Here is an 18,096-nt window from a genome sequence, read left to right as displayed (position 1 = left end):
CATGAAAGTGGCAAGGGGAAAATTCTGACTCGTTTTTCCGCTGGCAGGAATCCGACTTTTGGCCACATTCCAAATTTCCTGGTCCCGCCCTCCGCTGGCAGTACTGGAAAATTCCGCCCATTATTTTAAGTACAAGTGGTTGTACTGCATATATATACTGGTGTGGGTAGTTTTCGTGTGACAGTGATCAAAGCAACCTGAGAACAATGAAATAGCTTGGATATATATTTAATTTCAATAAAATGATACATGAGGGAACCTCTCCTGCTGAGAAAACATTTGACTATACTTTTGAAATTCATATATTGGAGGCTAAGGATTAATACTGTGATACTTGTTTGATTTTATACATGATTTTGTATCTAAAACAATATTATAGGACATATCTATCATGAAGATAATTGGTAATCATTCATTTCAAGAGTGGGCATGAAAAGAAGAGAAAGAACAAAAGATAGTAATCACACTGTTTATTATACAGAATTGACTTAGAACAGTATGAATTTAATGGTGCTACTTTATTTATAAGTACATTTGCGTTGACCATTTTAATCAAATATTTCCTTGAAAAGTCAGTGACAAGTACCATTTGATAAGCAAAGCCACGTATGTACCATTACATCATACTACAAATGTCAAAACAGGTCATTTTATGTATTAGAGGGCATGTGTCATCCTGTATTTCTGTATTTCAAACCAGAAAAATGAGAGACCTAGATGAAGGGCCAAAATCATATTGCTCAGCAACACCAAGGTTGCAAAGTATAGCAGAGAAGAGAGATAATTTTTTTAAAAGTGTTGTTTGAATATTTTGTTTGGTTTGTTTATAAGCCTGCTTGAAAATATGATGACATCCTTGATGGGCAGTATCGTTGCCACCTTGTTGTCTCATGCAAGTGTAAAGATGGTCAGAATCTACCGAGTTGTAGCCCATTGCTCCTAAACACTATGGCTGTATGCAGCATTACAATGTTAATACTGTGAAGTAGCTTTGCTCTTTGTAGGCAATTTCTCTCATCATGCCTATGCCCCAAACTATGAAAGGGGTGACACATGCCCTTTCAAATACACTACAGAGGATAAAAATAGGGCATTTGACAAAAATATGTAATGTTCAAGCAATGATTGCACAGTTCAATCATCTGCATGCACATACTAGCCACTGAATAGCCTCATTAGAGATAAAGCAAAAGAACAAGAGAAGCCACGACAGACTGACACAATTTATTGTAGGAGCCAGTTTTACATGGAGGACAGTCTCTCACTCCTGATAGGATTTAACAAGAAGCCACATAAGTAGCACAGTCATCAAAACCACCATAAAGTTCAAGAAGAGCTCTTGTGTGGATCTATCCATGATTATGGAGTGTTAAGGAGCAGGGTGATGGAACCAGTTCCACAGAAATAGACCACTTCAGATGAGGCAGCACCTCAGAATACCAGCAGGCTGAACTCCACTCCGACGCACTCCTTAAACGTTCAGGTTGTCTGAAATAAAGATTACAAAGATCCTTCTTGTTAGTTTAGATGTTGTTTGCTGTGGAACTTTTCAAAAAGCTTTGAAAAGGAATAAAATGGGATCAGAAACATGTTAACTCTTGAGCTTTCCTGTTAAGTATAATTTATTCTTATGTTGAAACTGTTCATTGTAGTTGACTGGTAGGCATAATGTGCCAGTATGCTTTCCTTTCATTTCTGAGACCTGAATTCAAATCCAACCCAGACTATGAGATAGCAGTCTCACATTTCTTAGTTGGTTCCAAGAAGTCTGACTGAACTGACCTTGGACAGCTCCCAGTGTATGTGCAGAAAACTATCCATAGGTTACAGTAAACTGAAAATCTTACTCAGCAGCTTTAAGAATCAGAAGTGTAGAAAGTGTTGCCATAGAGGGAGTGCAACGGAGGTTCACCAGATTAATCCTGGTATGGCGGACTTGTTTTATAAGGAGAGGTTAAGGAGACTGGGTCTGTATTCATGAGAGTTTCAAAGAATGAGGGGTGACCTCATTAAAACTTACAAAATTCTTACAGGGCACAGCAGGTTGGATATAGATAAGATGTTTCCCTGGCTGGTGAGTCTAAAACCAGGGGACATCATGTCAGGACAAGGGGTAGGCCATTTAAAACTGAGATGAGGAGGAGCTTCTTTCTCAGAGGGTGGTGAATCTTTGGAATTCTCTACCCCAGTGAGCTGTGGAAACTCAATCATTGAGCATGTTAAAGACAGAAATCATTAGATTTCTGGAGACTAATGACATCAATGAATATGGAATGTGGGAAAGTGGCATTGAGGTAGTTGATTAGCCATGATGTAATTGAATGGCGGAACAGGCTCAATGGGATGAATGGCCTACTCCTGTTCTTATGTCCTATGTTCCTAAAGAATGAAAAAAAGTCACAGTTCAAGTAGATTTTCAGAAGCTGGAATCACCACACATTGCTAGGATGCAATAAACTCTACTATGTACATGGAGCTTCACTCCACTTTGTGTTATGCCACACCTCGGGATGTTCAATACCAACGCTAAGTCCCCAAAATGGTAAACAAAACTTGATTTCCCCAATATTAACATGTCTCTCCTTTCCTAGCATAAAAACATATTAAAAAGTGCATAATGTAACTTTACTAAAGACAGGAATTAACTAGTAATAAAATGAGCTAACAGTTGTGCAATAAATAGGCTTGTATTTTTTTGTAATCTGATTACAATATTTGGCAGTAGCCGCCTAAGGACCATACAGAAGCTTCTTGAGATCAAGTTGATTTTCATCGTTTATAGTTACATTTATTCTATCAAGAGATGAATTTAATGAGTCAAACTTAAAATATATCTGTCGCATCTGAAGTATTTTCCAAAATGTCCAAGCAAAACAAACATAATTATAACCAACTTTTACCAGTTTGTTCTATGTAAGTCTGGAGAGCACTCTGCAATTATGAAGTGCTATACTATCAGGTTACAAAAAAGTTTGATTTATGCTTGGAACTAACACTGCTGCTCTCAACATTTGTGACAGGGAGAGGGCTATTAAAACATTTGACTGGCCATGGTCTAAAAATACATTGGGTTTTAACACTAATTGATCTAGTACTAACTTGAAACTTCTTCAGCAATATCACTGGACAGTTTATTTTAAACATTCAAAATTCTTGTAAGATATTTAGGAAATTAAACAGGGAAAAGTAACAATACTAAATAATTTTCAGAGCAGTATTTTTTTTCTGTTTTGGACTATATATGTACCTACTGTTTATAGATTAGATTCATATCATTTCAAGAAACTAAATACGATTGCATCTCTCAAGCACAAAGTCTCAAATTTCTGTTGAAGTGGGATATTGGGTTGAGAAGAGATGTGAAATAATTGTCCCATTAAGCCAATTGCTTTTGAAATATTAAATACTTTTGTAGTAGACTAACATTAAAAAGCTTTACACTTCCTTTTGGTGGTGGAGTGCATTTAATCATTTTAGAACTACATCTGATCATTTGAGTATTGGTCATCCTTAGCTGTTTACAAAGCCCAAAATATTCTAGTTTAAATTATTTGCAAAACCAATTCTCTCTTTCATTTCATGCTGAATATTATAAAAGAGAACTTGAGACATCTATCAGAATTCAATACATAGTCATAATATACTATCAGCAAACTAAAAATGTAATTTTTTAGTATGAAATGGTATAGCATTCCTGAAAGAATAAATTATCAATCATAGAGAGAATGTAATATACTGTATGATTTTATTGCTAACATTTAAATCTACTGAAAATAATACAATAACTGGAGAAGAATTATACATCTAAAAATACAATAAATAAGCAGCTAAACTTCTTCATATTATATGTAAATACATATTTATGTGTTTAACTGATTAATGTTTATGTTTAACTCCTAACTTTATATGACATTCTTGTTTGTTCTTGAAAAATTAAAGTCTTAAAAATGAACAAAGTGGAGAAGTTCATACATCCCATTTTAAAATGCATTTGAATGCTTATTCTCTTGCACTAAATCAAATTCCTTCCACTTAATGCGACATTAGTGTCTAGTTTAACTCTTTAAGACAGCACTTTAGTTGATTATTAAAATATTTGAATAATTCAGGAACTAATTCTAGAATTTGGAAAGATTTACAGAGTCTGTAAAAAGCAACAGTTGTTACTTGCCATATTACTTCACAAACATGCACTTTGTACTTTACCTATGGAGCAAATTATCTAAATGTTGCAGCTATTAATGCTTCTCCAGATCTGGGAAGATGGCCCCGGTTCACGCACTGTGTATCTTCAAGTTCAGTCTGGGCAGCAAATCTCTGAACAGGATCTAAAGTAGTCCAAGAGGGAGGAGAGTACTATATTTTTGGCAATAAAAGGAATGATGTCACATGTATAATATGCCACTGAGTGGATAGGCCCAAAGGATTGGTGGGTTCTCTGAGTAAGGTTTAATTAAATATGCTTGTTATATCTCACTATTAACTTTAAAGAATCTGAACCACAAAGATAACATACTTTCGTAGTTCAAAAAATAATAGGAAAAGGCAATGCAATCATTTTAATTCAAATAAACTTTTCATTTATGTATATGCAGAAACATTAAAATGTCAAAATATGATTTTTTTCCATTGATTAACTTTCCTGAATAGGTTTGCTCCTTTTTTTTCACTGCCTGATCTGACATTTTGAAACTGTTGAGTGAGCAGACAACCTGTTTCCAAACTGCCAAGAGGGGATCTATAACTGGTTGCTAGTTAGCACCCCAATCATTCATGCACAACTCTTCCCCCTTTCTGGGAGATATTACAGTCTGCACTCCATGCCTGCCCAGCTATAACAAATTGCATTAATATAGCACCTTGAATGTAGTGAAATGCCCCAAGCCGCTTCTCAGAAGCTTAATCAGATAAAAATTGACTCCAAGCCAAGACTGACAATAAGGACGAAAAGCTTGTATAAAGTAGTAACTTTTAAGGAGTGTTTTAAAGGATAAGAAAGTGTTAGAGGAGAGGATTAGGGAGGAAATTCCAGAGTTTAGGGCCTAGACAGCAGAAGGCTTGGCCAGCAATAGTGGAGTGAAGGAAGTGAGGAGCACACAAGTGGCTAGAATTGGAGGAACCCAGAGTTCCAACTCAGTACTGAAGGGCTGTCAGAGGTGCTATTTTTCAGATGAGACATTAAACTATGGCAAATCTCCTCTGCATCCTCTAAAGTGTGGTGAAAAAAACTGGATGCAGTACTCTAGCTGTGGCCTAACTAGAGCCTTAGTTAGCAACCTAGCAAGCAGGTTCAGCATAACTTCCCTCCTTTAGTATTCAATACAGGTACCGGACCCTTTATCCGGCATCTCAAAATCTGGAAGAGCCTGAAAACTGGGTCCTGCCCTGGAACTATAATCCCCATCAGGCATTGCTGTCTGTCATACTCAGGCCGCAGCGCACTGATCCTCTGCTGTTTGGGGCTGAGAATAACAGCAGAAGCCAGCCTGGTCTGCCCCTCATCCCTTCCTTTCCCTGTCCTGGCTGAGTTCAGGTTGGTGGAGAAATCAGCCCGGCTTCCGTTATCCTATTCCCCCCACCCAGCCCAGGACCCAAAATCCAGAAAATCCCCATAGCTGGTAAAGGTCTAGTCCCAAGTTTCCCAGATACGGGGTCCAGTACCTGTACCTCTATTTTTGAAGTGTTATGACATGGCAGATGATGTGTGCCAGGCGGATCAAATCCACAAAGGAAACTTAATCAAGTGGTCACAAGGATTTCGCAATTTGTATTTTATTTCAAGAGGCATGCCTTAAATTCAGTAGTAATAAGTCCACCAAGACTCGAGAGATTTTTTACAAAACTAAATTAAGCATTTATTAACAAAAGAAAGGTTTCAAGCACATATCTACAAATTGCTACTAAAATAACTCCTAAAACCCCTAATTAACTTGGCTTCCAGTTGCTTCCTAACTGCTTGCACAACATGTCCTGTCACCTTCAAAGATCTATGCAAATGATCCCCCAGATCCCTCTGTACCTATATGCTTTTTAGAACTGTGCCATTTAGTCAATATTGCCTCCCCCTATTCCTTCTGTCAAAGTGAATCAATCACATTTCTTTGTATTAAGTTCTACGTACCACTCGTCTGTCCATTTTGATAGCCTATCTATGTTCTGTTGCAGTTGAGTGGTATCATCTCGCTGTCAGCCGCAACTCCAAATTTAGAATCTTTAGAGAATTTTGAAATTTTACTTTGTAATCCAATATCTAAGGCTAGTTGTCGAATAATCAGCATGATAAATCAATGGAGGATCGCAAAATGTCATGGTGAAGTAGAGCTGGTGTCTTCAATATACATTTGGAACCTCATCTTTTGGATGATGTTGTCAAGGGGCAGAATGCAGATGAGAAATAGGAGGTGACCAAAGATAAATCTTTGGAGGACTTCAAAGGTAATGGTGTAAGACCAGGAAGAGGAGCAGGAGATTCTCTGGTCACAACTGGGTGATTAAGAATGGAGCTAGGTGAGGACAGTCCCTAATTGGAATGGTTCAAACATGGAGATGTGGCTAAAATAATCATGGATTTAGCAGGCAACAACACATTCAAGGACTGGAGATGAATGGGAGGTTAAAAATGGAAGGTTTTCAAAATCAGTGGGTTCAAAGGCCGGACATTTCATTGGAAGTGATGATGGTGGATTTGAAAGGGAGCAGGACAGAACCAGAAAAGGAAGAACCTTTTACATTATCTGCTAGCATCAATCAGCTCTGAACTGGGCTCAAAACTATATCCGTCCCTGTTTCATGACACTGAGCATTTGATGCTATCCTTTAACACCAATCAATTCACCAACCTAATTATTTGGACAATTTGTCTGGAGTGTCAATGCTTTAAAAGTATCTGAAAACAGTAAAATATTTCTTTTAATCACAGCATAAATTTTTCCTAATTTTTTGCTTCCTCTAAAACACATGTACAAAATACTTTTACAGTGCAGATACTTGTATTTTATTTCAAGTGTTAAGGTTAGCATAAACTATTCAGATAAGTAAGTAATGTGAAGCAGTCAAAGATTTGTAACACTGTTGCCTGTTCAGTAGTGAGTCAGAAAATGTGAATTTTATACCTTCTGAAAGGGAAATACTGTATTGTGATGTGTCCCACATTATGAATCTGTCTGTGACTTGTCAAAATATCAAGCATGTGATCAGTGAGTTCAAGCCAGATCTGTGTCTGTAGATTTATAGAATGTCTTAATTTCTACTTCCTGGCTGAACTGTCAAGCTGTATTTTAAAGGAAGGGAGGAAGTCCTGAAACTGGGGTCTGAATTGGGTCGCCAGGCCTCACAGACAGGTGGCAGGACACAAAACTGGATTTTGTTTTCAGTCCAATTAAAGGCTGGCAAGTATGGGAGCTAGCCAACAAAGGGTAGCAGGCGGGAGGAAGTCCCGGAAGTTAAAACGCAGGCACCATTTTTAAAGGGAAAGTAACACTCAGATCAAAGGTATCACACACACACACAACTAGAAGAGAGGCCAAAGAATGGTTGATTTCAAGAAAAGCCTGCAATTAAAGGAAGTGTGACTCCCAGGTTTAGTGATGCCTCCCTGGAGGTGTTCCTTCAGGCGGCAAGGGCATGGAAAGAGGAGTACGTAATTGGCGGGAGGAGGAGGTCAGCAAACCTCATCAAATAGGATGTCACAGAAAAAGTCAGCAGCTGTGGGGTGGTAACGTGAGCATAGTTACAGTGTCACAAGTGATTCAGGTCTGGCAAGGTGAGTGCACTTCACAACACCAAGCCCTTAGCCCTGAATGTCACAAAAGCTGCCGATAAAATGTGAGAAGATATTGCTGACACAGGCACCTGGCATGACCAGGCAACAGCGTTGTCAGTGAGACACACAGTATCCTCACAGCTGCAACCCCTGGTCAGCCAGAGTTGATTGCTGCATTGTCTGTACAGAATGGCTGCTTGTAGCAAGTTGCCTAGTGGCGCAACGCTGTAAATTGAAGCTGATACAGAATGACAAGCACAACTAGACTGTGAGAGACAAGTGTCATTGTGTATTTCCATGTTTTCAGGAGAAGTGTGCTCACAGTGCCGGGAACAAGAAGAAGAGTTGGAGCTGGATTGTCATTGCTTGCTATGTTGATGCTGGTGGAGGAGGAGGCAATTGTGCTAGGAGGGGTTTCAAGAGGACAGCCTGTTGCTGAGGGTCAGATGGGTATGGAGCCCATAGAAAGTGAGTAAGTTCACGGAAGTGGCCATGAAACCTTCTGACAAGCAGTGGCCAGTGAAGAACAAAGGGAGCTCCAGATGCATGACAGACAGAAGGAGTTGATGGAAAGCACAGTGCCCTAACATCACTGGTCTCTCTCGCAGGTCATGGAGCAGATGAGGCACCAATAGCAAAGGAACAGCATGAGACCTCAGAGAAGAAGCAACCATCTGAAAAGACATTGAGGCATCACTCTAGCTCACTCTCCACCGAAGCAGATACTTGCATGTCAGTGGGCATTGACATGTGGTTAGAAAGGGTGACACCCAGCTGGTGAGTCTGGCACAGATGCACGTGAGCAGCTAACAGAAGCAATGACAGCTGTCGCTACTCTCTACTAGGGGATTGAGGAAGGACCTCGCGATGCTCAGCTTCACACAGATGGCGAGCCTCAGGCATCATCAGCAAAGCAGATGATGCTGGAACAGCACAGTGATATGTGTGGACATCTGCCAGAGTTCCCACAGGATGTTCACCCCCATATGCAGACAATGGAGGAGTCCATCCATGCCATGAGTTGCGTCATGTCTCTGGAGTTTGAGCGCATGACCTCCTCCATTTAGAAAGGGGTGACCCTCATGGAGAGCCACATGTAGCAAACTACCCTATGAATGCAAGAGGTAAGCACTGACTTGCATACTATTGCCTGATCAATAAGCTCTGTGGAGTGATTGGTGAGAGAGATGGACCTGAGATGCCCGGATCTCTTGATAGGTTCTCAAGCACTTCAGGTAAGGGAAGGACAGGTAGGCCCTGAAAGGATGGAGGAGCATCTGCGTGAAGCTCCCAGGGCACTTCTCAAGGTGCTCCTGGCACAGACGATGGCTCCTCAGCCTCTTAGATAATGACACCAAAGCTTCATGAAATTACGATGACAGAAGTTACTCCTACTAAATTGCAGGTGGTGCCCCATAGGATGTCCACCATAATCATCTAATGCACCAAAGTTGAAAGGCAAGCAGCCTGCCACAACGTCAGCTGCATCCTCCAGGACAGCACAACATAGGAGCACCCACAAGCGTTCGCATAAATTCACCCATTTGCACTTGGGTCTTAGTGGGCGATAATTTACTGTGTCATGTCAAAGATTTGCTTTAATATGTGAAATGTAAGGTGATGTTTTTCTTCAAAAAATGTTTTGAGTGCTTATTTCTGCATTATTGGGGTGTCACCAGTTGGTGAGCTCTTGAGAAGAGGTCATGAAAAGTTCTGCACTGCATGAGGATAGTGGTGAATGTATCCTTAGCTTTATGACATGATGGGCTTGCCCAGATCTATCCAGGCATCTGAACCTCATTCTCAGAAGGCTTATGACCTCCTCAGTGATTGCCCTTGTAGACACATGGCAGCGGTTGTTGGTTCCTCTGCCTATGTATTGAGGTTCCGCACTGGTTTAAGGAGCTATGTCTCTCTTGTCACTCAGTATCCATCCATGGAAGCATGTCGGTGGCCTGAAAAGCTGAGGCACTTGGGACTGTCTCAGGATGAATGAGTCCTGACAGCTACCTGGGAACTTTTCACACACCTACAGGACCTTTTGAGATGGTCACATACTAGTTGTACATTCAGTACTGTGTACAGTTTTGGTCACCTTATTTAAGGAGGGACATACTTGTATTGGAAGCAGTTCAGAAAAGGTTCACTCGGCTAATTCCTGGGAGGAGAGGTTTGTCTTATAAAGAAAGATTGAGGAGGTTAGGCCTATATTCAAATGGAGTTTAGAAGAATGAAAACCTTATTTAATCATAGAAGATTCTAAAGGGGCTTAATAAGGTTGTTTTTTTAATTTATTATTTCATGGGATATTGGCTTCACTGGCAAGGCGAGCATTTGTTGCCCATCCCTAATTGCTCTCTGAACTGAGTGACTTGCCACACCACTTCAGAGGGCACTAAAGAGACACCCACATTGCTCTGGGTCTGGAGTTACATTGTAGGCCAGACGTGTAGGACATTAGTGAGCCAAATGGGATCTTACGACCATCGACACCATTATCGACATCATGGTCACCATTACTGAGACTAGATTTTCAATTCCAGATTATTATTTTAATTTACATTCCACAGTTGTTGTAGTGGGATTTGAACCTGTGCCCCAGAACGTTAGCCTGGGCCTGTAGATTACTAGTCCGGTGACATTAATGCTGAGAGAATTTTTCCTTAATGGGGAAATACAGAACTAGAGGACGCAGTTTCAAAATAAGTGGCCTCCCAATTAGGATGGAGTTGGGGAGGAATTTATTCTCTCAGAGGGTATTTAGTGTTTGGAATTCTCTTTCACCGAGAGCAGTGGAGGCTGGGCCATTGAGTATATTCAAGGCTGAGATAGACAGATTTTTGACTGACAAGGGAGTGAAGTGTTACAGGGGAGCAGACAGGACAGTGAAGTTAAAGCCACAATAATCAGCAATGGAATCATCCCAGATTTGTACTAAGTGCAGTAGCAGGCATGAAAAAGGTTGTTTTACCTGTCGGCCGCAATGGCAGGTTTTCACACCGTGACATCCCATTCCCCGTCACGCCTCATTAATAATGCATTCCTGGGTAACACTCCGGATTTTTGGCAGGGGCACCTCTGATTCGCCCGTCCCATCGTCACCTCAGGTCTTCAGTAATCCGGTGCCATATTTAAAGGGCTCCCCTACACAGAGCTAGCTTCTCTAAGGGATTGGAAGCTGCTGCAAAGTCATGGCTGCCAAAGGGAGGAAACATGCTGCCTCCAGATTTAGCAACGCCTCTCTTGGGCACCTACTGGATGCAGTGGGGGCCTGCTGTGAAGTCCTCTACCTCTGCTCTGGGCGAAGACCAGCAAGCAGGGTGACAAATTCAGCATGGGAGACAGTGGGAGCGGTGGTTCCCTGCATTCGTCAGATTGCAAGCACGTTGAAGGAGTCCGTCCGCCTTCAGTCTTAGGTCATAGCGCCAGCATGCCAACACACCGAGGTCAACACTGGTAGGACGGCGGCCGCCATGGAGACCTTGGTCCAGGACATTGGCCCCACACTGTTGCATGGGCTGAACTCCATCGCTAATGCCATTGTTGGCCTCCAACAGTGTTAACAGAAGGGTGCAAGGCAGCTCAATCTCACTCCAGCTTCCCCTTCTCTTCAAAGAGTCAGCCAGGGACCCTTGGGCTCCCTCAGGGAAAAGTATCAGTAGGTGCACACTGTGGGCTTTCCATCCAGGTGACTCCAGGAGTGTCCGGCCCATCCAAAGCCCCCCTTCCTATGACCCAGCAACTCCAGCTCCACACTCCGAGGAAAGAGCCACTGCCACACAGCAAGACTTCGAAAGCAGGCTGGGGCCCTCCAGGACTAGGCCCTCCAAAGGATGCCTGCCAAAGTCATCACCGACACGGCATAGCAGTCAACAGACTGCCTCTACCTCTGATGTGGATGTCGGGGAGCTTCAAGACATAGCAGCAGGTTTAGGAATGTTAAGAAGATATAACTCTTTTAGAGTTAAAACAATTAAACTAAATTAACAAAATTAGGATAAATCAAGCACAGCCCCTAATTCAGGTCAGCTGTAAAACTAAGGACAAAGTTTAAAGGAAGCGTTAAGAAGATGTAGTTGCACAGCCAAGCTATGTGTGTTAATCACTTGTACTTAATGTTCGCTATTGTAAATAAACTCCCAAGATTGACTCCTTGCCTATGGCTCCTTCTTATGATGAGCTGTGTTCATGTCACTCAGATGGAGTGCTGCTTCGGGCTGCATTAGAATGTTTCAGTTGGTGAGAGACGGATTTTGCTGAAGAAGAAAGGAGAGATCCTTTCATTTTCTACCTTTTATCAGTAAGAAGACTGGCAGCCTTGGTTAGTAGGGCCTGGTAAGTATTCCTTCTGTCCTTAATATTCTCTAAACCAGAGGGAATAAAAGTAAAGGGAGTAATTTAAGGGTAGCAGGGCAGCTTGGCCAAGTGGAATGCTCCTCCTGTGTGATGTGGGAAGTCAGGGGCACTTCCAGTGTCAAGGGTGACCATGAGTGTCTCCAGCTGTAGCTACCAAAATTTGTGTTTTGGAGCTGGAGCTGTGCCTGGAGTCACTGTGGAACATCCACAAGGATGAGATCTTCATGGATAGCACATACAGTGAGGTGGTCACAACACAGGTAAAGAGTGCGCAGGCAGAAAGGGAATGGCAGACCACCAGACAAACTAAAAGCACTAGGTAGGTAGTGCAGGAGTCTCCTGGTTCCATCTCCCTCTCCAACAGATTTTCCATTTTGGATACTGCTGGGGGAGATGGTTTCTCAGGGGAATGTGGCAAGAACCAAATTTGTGGCACCACGAGTGGCACAGAGGGTGGCAGGGGAAGTGGCAGAGCAATATTGATAGGGGATTCTATCATAAAGGGGACAGATAGACATTTCTGTGGCCACAGATGTGAGACCAGGAAGGTGTATTGCTTCCCTGGTGTCAGGATCAAAGATGTCACTGAGCAGCTGCAGGACATTCTGAAGGGGGAGGGTGAACAGCCAGAGGTTGTGGTCCATATCAGTACCAACAACACAGGTAAAAAGAGGGATGAGGTCCTGCAAGCAAAACATAGGGAACTAGGAAATAAATTAAAAAGCAGGACTTCAAAGGTAGTAATCTCAGAATTACTCCCAGTGCCACATGCTAGTGAGATCAGGAATAGGAGAATAGACCAGATGAATGTGTGCCTGGAGAGATAGGAGGGAAGGATTTAGATTCCTGAGGCATTGGGACTGATTCTGGGGAAGATGGGACCTGTACAAACTGTATCCTTGCAGGGGTATTCACTTGTACTATGGGGAATGGTTAAACTAGATTGGCAGGGAGGTGGCAACCTGAGCATGGGGACACAAGAGAAGGAAACAAAGATAGGAATGAAAAACAGAAAAGGAGAAAGCAAAAGTGGAAGGCAGAGGGAATAAGGGCTAGCAGCAAATAGGTCCATAGTACTTAAAAAGATGTGTAAAAATGTTAAAAAGACAACTCCAAAGGAGCATTCACAATAAGGTTAGTGAATTAACAGCGCAAATAGATGTAAATTGTTACAATATGATTGCAATTACAGAGACATGACTGCAGGGTGACCAACACTGGGAACTGAATATCCAAGGGTATTCGATATTTAGGAAGGACAGGCAAAGAGGAAAAGGAGATGATGTGGCATTGTTAGTTAAGGATGAAATCAATGCAATGGTGAGAGAGGATATTGGCTCAGAAAATCTAGATGTAGAATCAGTCTGGGTAGAGCTAAGAAGCAACAAAGGGCAGAAAACATTACTGGGAGTTGTCTATAGGCCTCCAAACAGTAGTGATAAGGTAGGGGATGGCATTAAAGAAGAAATTCGAAATGCATGTAACGAGGGTGCTACAGTAATCATGGCTGACTTTGATCTACATATAGACTGGACAAACCAAATTAGCAATAATACTGTGGCGAATGAATTCCTGGAGTGTGTACAAGATGGTTTTTTTAGACCAGTATCTCGAGGAGCCGACTAGGGAACAGGCTATCCTAAATTTGGTATTGTGCAATGAGAAGGGTTTAACTAATAATCTTGTTGTGCAGGGGAACAGTGACCGTAACATGATAGAATTCTTCATTAGAATGGAAAGTGAAATAATCCGATCTGAAACTAGGGTCCTAAATCTTAATAAAGGAAACTACGAAGGTTCGAAGTGTGAGTTGGCTAAGATAGATTGGGGAACTTCATTAAAATGCATGACGGTGGATAGACAATGTCTAATATTTAAGGAACAAACGTATGAATTGCAACAGTTATACATTCCTTTCTGGCACAAAAATGCAACAGGAAAAGCAGCCCAACCATGGCTAACAAAAGAAATTAAGGATAGTATTAGATCGAAAGAGGAGTCATATAAAGCTGCTCGAAAAAGTAGCAAGCCTGAGGATTGGGACCAGTTTATAATTCAGCAAAGGAGGACCAGGAGATTGATTAAGAGGGGAAAAATAGAGTATGAGAGTAAACTTGCAAGGAACATAAAAGCAGACTGTATAAGCTTCTATACGTATGTAAAAAGAAAAAGATTAGTGAAGACAAATCTAGGTCCCTTTTGGTCTGAAACAGGAGAATTTATAATAGAAAACAAGGAAACTACTTTAGTTCTGTCTTCACGGAGGAAGACACAAATAACTTCCCAGAAATACTAGGGAATCAAGGGTCTCGTGAGAAGGAGGAATTGAAGGAAATTAGTATTACTAAAACAATAGTATTGGAGAAATTAATGGAACTGAAAGCCAATAAATACCCAGAGCCCAATAATCTACATCCCAGGGTACTAAAGGAGGTGGCCATGAAAATAATGGATGCATTGGTTGTCATCTTCCAAGATTCTGTAGATTCTGGAGCAGTCCTGGCAGTTTGGAGGATGGCAAATGTAATCCTACTATTTAAAAAGGAGGGAGGGAGAAAATATCAAATTACAGATTGGTTAGCCTAACCTCTATTGTAAGGAAAATGCTAGAGTCTATTATAAATGATGTGTAACAGGACACTTAGAAAATAACAACTGGATTAGACAAAGTCAACATGGATTTATGAAAGGGTTTAACAAACCTACAGGAGTCTTGGAGGATGTAACTAGCAGAATAGATAAGGGAGAACCAGTGAATGTGGTGTATTTGGATTTTCAGAACACTTTTGGTAAAGTCCCACATAAGAGGTTAGTATGTAAAATTAAAGTACATGGAATTGGAGGTAATGTATTGGCATGGTTTGAGAATTGGTTAGCAGACAAAAAAGCAGAGAGTAGGAGTAAATGGATCTTTTTCAGAATGGCAGGCGGTGACTAATGGGGTACCACAGAGATCAGTGCTTGGGCCCCAGTTATTCACAATATATATCAATGATATGGATGAGAGAACCAAATGTAATACTTCCAAGTTTGCTGATGACACAAAACTTGGTGGGCGTGTGAGCGATGAGGAGGATGTTAAGAGGCTTCAAGGCGATTTAACCAGGTTGAGTGAGTGGGCAAATACGTAGCAGATGCAGTATAATGTGGATAAGTGTGAAGTTATCCACTTTGGCAGGAGAAACAGAATGGCAGCGTATTATTTAAATGTTGATAGATTGGGAAATGCTGATGTACAAAGGGACATGGGTGTCCTTGTGCACTAATCACTGAAAGCAAGCATGCAGGTGCAGCAAGCAATTAAGAAGGCAAATGGTATGTTGGCCTTCATTGCAAAGGGACTTGAGTACAGGAGCAAGGATGTCTTACCGCTGCTGCACAGGGCCTTGGTGAGACCACACCTGGAGTATTGTGTGCAGTTTTGGTCTAGCAGTTTTGGTATATCCTAAGAAAGGATATATTTGTCACAGAAGGAGTGCAGCGAAGGCGCACCAGACTGATTGTTGGGATGGCAGGATTGTTGTGAGGAGAGATTGGGCCAACTAGGCCTGTATTCACTGGAGCTTAGAAGAATGAGAGGAGATCTCATTGAAAAATATAAAATGCTGACAGGGATGGACAGACTGGATGCAGGGATGATATTTCTTCTGGATGGGGGATCTAGAACAAGGGGTCACAGTCTCAGGATACGGGGTAGACCATTTAGGACTAAGATGAGGAGAAACTTCTTCACTCAGAGGATGGTGAACCTATGGAATTCTCTAACAGCCAGGCTGTGTCTATTAGTTGAAAGAAATCTGTGCTAGAAGTTTCAATAGCTGTTTGTTGACATAACCCTATTGTTATCATTATAGCTTTATTAATGCTTCACAGCTTTCCACAACAAATCCTTTGCAGAGTGGGGCAGGGAGGGTTGTAAGTTCACATTGACAGCTCAAAGAGGTTATTAAAGGATTAGTTGTCTTTGATGGGGGGTTTTGAATTCAAATGTTTGTTTTGATAAGGGATTAAGTAATTGAGGGGATTTAAATGTATTGAATGCATTTTCATAAATGAGAGCTTTTTTATATAGGGAAGTCTGGAATAGATATTTAGAACTCTACTTTATTTCATCTCAGCATAGTTTCTGATACTGGGTGAGTTGGCATGGAGGGTGTAAAGGGAAAGAGTGGTGGGTGATAGCATGAGTTGCCACTAAGTTGGCATATGAGCTATAAAGGGTCATGGCAATGAGTGGGGGGGTGATGATTTGGCATGAGTTGGCATAGGCACTATAAGGACTCATGAGGTGGGTGGGGGCATGATTTAGCATGACTTGGCATATATGGGCCTGAGGTGTGGGTAGGGTGGGGTGTGAGGGTTGAGGCCTGGAGGGCCTAATGTTTAAGAAAAGAACTGGAACAAAGTCCTAGGGTATCCAGGGCAGACCTTTTGAACAGCAGGTATCAGTACTCAGAAGCCCCTGTGGCCACCTCCGATCTGCGTCGGATGGTGGCAGGCCTGACTCCATCGCCACCCCTGGAATGAAGATCCTGCCATTCGGGGCAATTTTTCCCGAGAGAGATGTCCCAGCTCTGCGCACTCACCTCAGAAGCAAAAATCTGGGCCAGAGTTAACATTTCAGTTCTGTGATCTTTCACCAGAATTGGGAAAAGTTAGAAATATAATAGGTTTTGAGCAAGGGATGCGCAGGACAAGGACAAAAGGAAGGTCTGTTAGATAGGGTGAAAGTCAGGAAAGATTGAACGACAGAAGAGTTAATCTTCCGTGGACAAAGAGAATGGTGATGGGGCAAGAAAAGAAACAAAATATGTGCCTAGGGCAAGTGTGCTGTTGACTGGGAAAAACAAACCAAGCAAGCAAAGAAAAAGTAACAAAATTGAGTAGATTATGGTCTGAAATTATTGAATGCAATATTAAGCCCAGAAGGCTGTAAAGTGCTTAGTGGAAAGATAAGGTGGTGTTCCTTGATTAGGCACTTTACAGCCTTCCGGGCTCAACATCGCGTTCAACAATTTCAAACTATAATCTGTGCTCCATTTTGTTTCCATTTCTCACCACTGCACACGCTCTCAACCCCGCTGCCTAACCATCTCTGAGAACATTGTTTGGCGGCAGGAATACATTGGGGTTCCACTCCAATGTGTCCCCCTGTCCCTTCATCAGTCGCTCCACTGCACCCCCCACACCCCCCCTCGGCCCCACCTCCAAGCCTGATGCCCAGGGGCCAGTAAAATTTCTCCCGTCATTTTGCTTTTGAAAGTCGAATGAAGTATTTACAATTGTAAACATGTATTTCTAGTTCTGGCCACTCTGAATAGAATCCAGCACTCTTGCTTCTTGCATATTGCACGTACTAACACCTGTCACTGACTGCTATACTTGTTATGGAACCTTCTAGAGTTCTCACATTGCTGGTTAAAATAACTCTTACACACTATTGGAATGAAAATGTCAATCTTTCTGTTTAAATACAAGACTCAATATTTGTTTACTACTTGAAGAAACTGGCTGAGAAATCCATTTGTGCCCAAAACCAGGCACACAGAGGATGCGGCACAAACTGCATACGCCTGTTAGTTTTGACTCAGGCAGTATGTAATATTTGTGCTGCTACTGATTATAATGACACAGCATTACCCATGTTACTCATTAATTCCACAGCTTTCAGGGGTGGGGGGTGGGGCATGCTTGGCCAAATGGTAAGCAACTCACTAGTGACATAAGTGCCACTTATAGGCAACTAAAAACATTTATAGGTGAAATGCATTCTCGCAGCAGACACCCAAGAAGAACCTGTGTTGAAGAAATGGGCTTGAATCTTCAAGAGATAGAAAGGCTCTGCACCTTAGCCAAGGTGGCGGTGGAGTGCCGAATCCGGAAGTCCTGCCCCCGTTTCCGGCACCCACTGTTTCCACCAGGAAGTGGGGTGGGGAGTGGGTGAGACGTATTTTACACATAAGAACGCAAGAAATAGG

The 18,096-nt window shown here is 41.9% G+C and overlaps 1 protein-coding gene across 1 annotated transcript; it reads right to left on the bottom strand.

Moving 5' to 3' along the window:
* Positions 1-1,209: 1,209 nt before the first annotated feature.
* LOC121284397 (sarcolipin) lies at positions 1,210-4,320 on the bottom strand. Its single transcript, XM_041199835.1, has 2 exons — positions 4,207-4,320; positions 1,210-1,488 (listed from the first exon to the last, which is right to left on the bottom strand). Exon 2 carries the CDS (start codon positions 1,355-1,357, stop codon positions 1,262-1,264), a length of 96 nt encoding a protein of 31 aa, XP_041055769.1. The 5' UTR covers positions 1,358-1,488; positions 4,207-4,320; the 3' UTR covers positions 1,210-1,261.
* Between the last annotated feature and the right edge of the window lie 13,776 nt (positions 4,321-18,096).

The sequence above is a fragment of the Carcharodon carcharias genome, chromosome 11, assembly GCF_017639515.1.
Source record: "Carcharodon carcharias isolate sCarCar2 chromosome 11, sCarCar2.pri, whole genome shotgun sequence".
Taxonomy (NCBI): Eukaryota; Metazoa; Chordata; class Chondrichthyes; order Lamniformes; family Lamnidae; genus Carcharodon; species Carcharodon carcharias.
Note: the sequence above shows the minus strand (reverse complement) of the source record. Positions and strands in the feature narration are given on the sequence as shown.

What these genes read in the sequence shown, in the direction of transcription:
- LOC121284397 (XM_041199835.1), bottom strand. Translation starts at nt 1,357, where the DNA reads ATGGATAGATCCACACAAGAGCTCTTCTTGAACTTTATGGTGGTTTTG.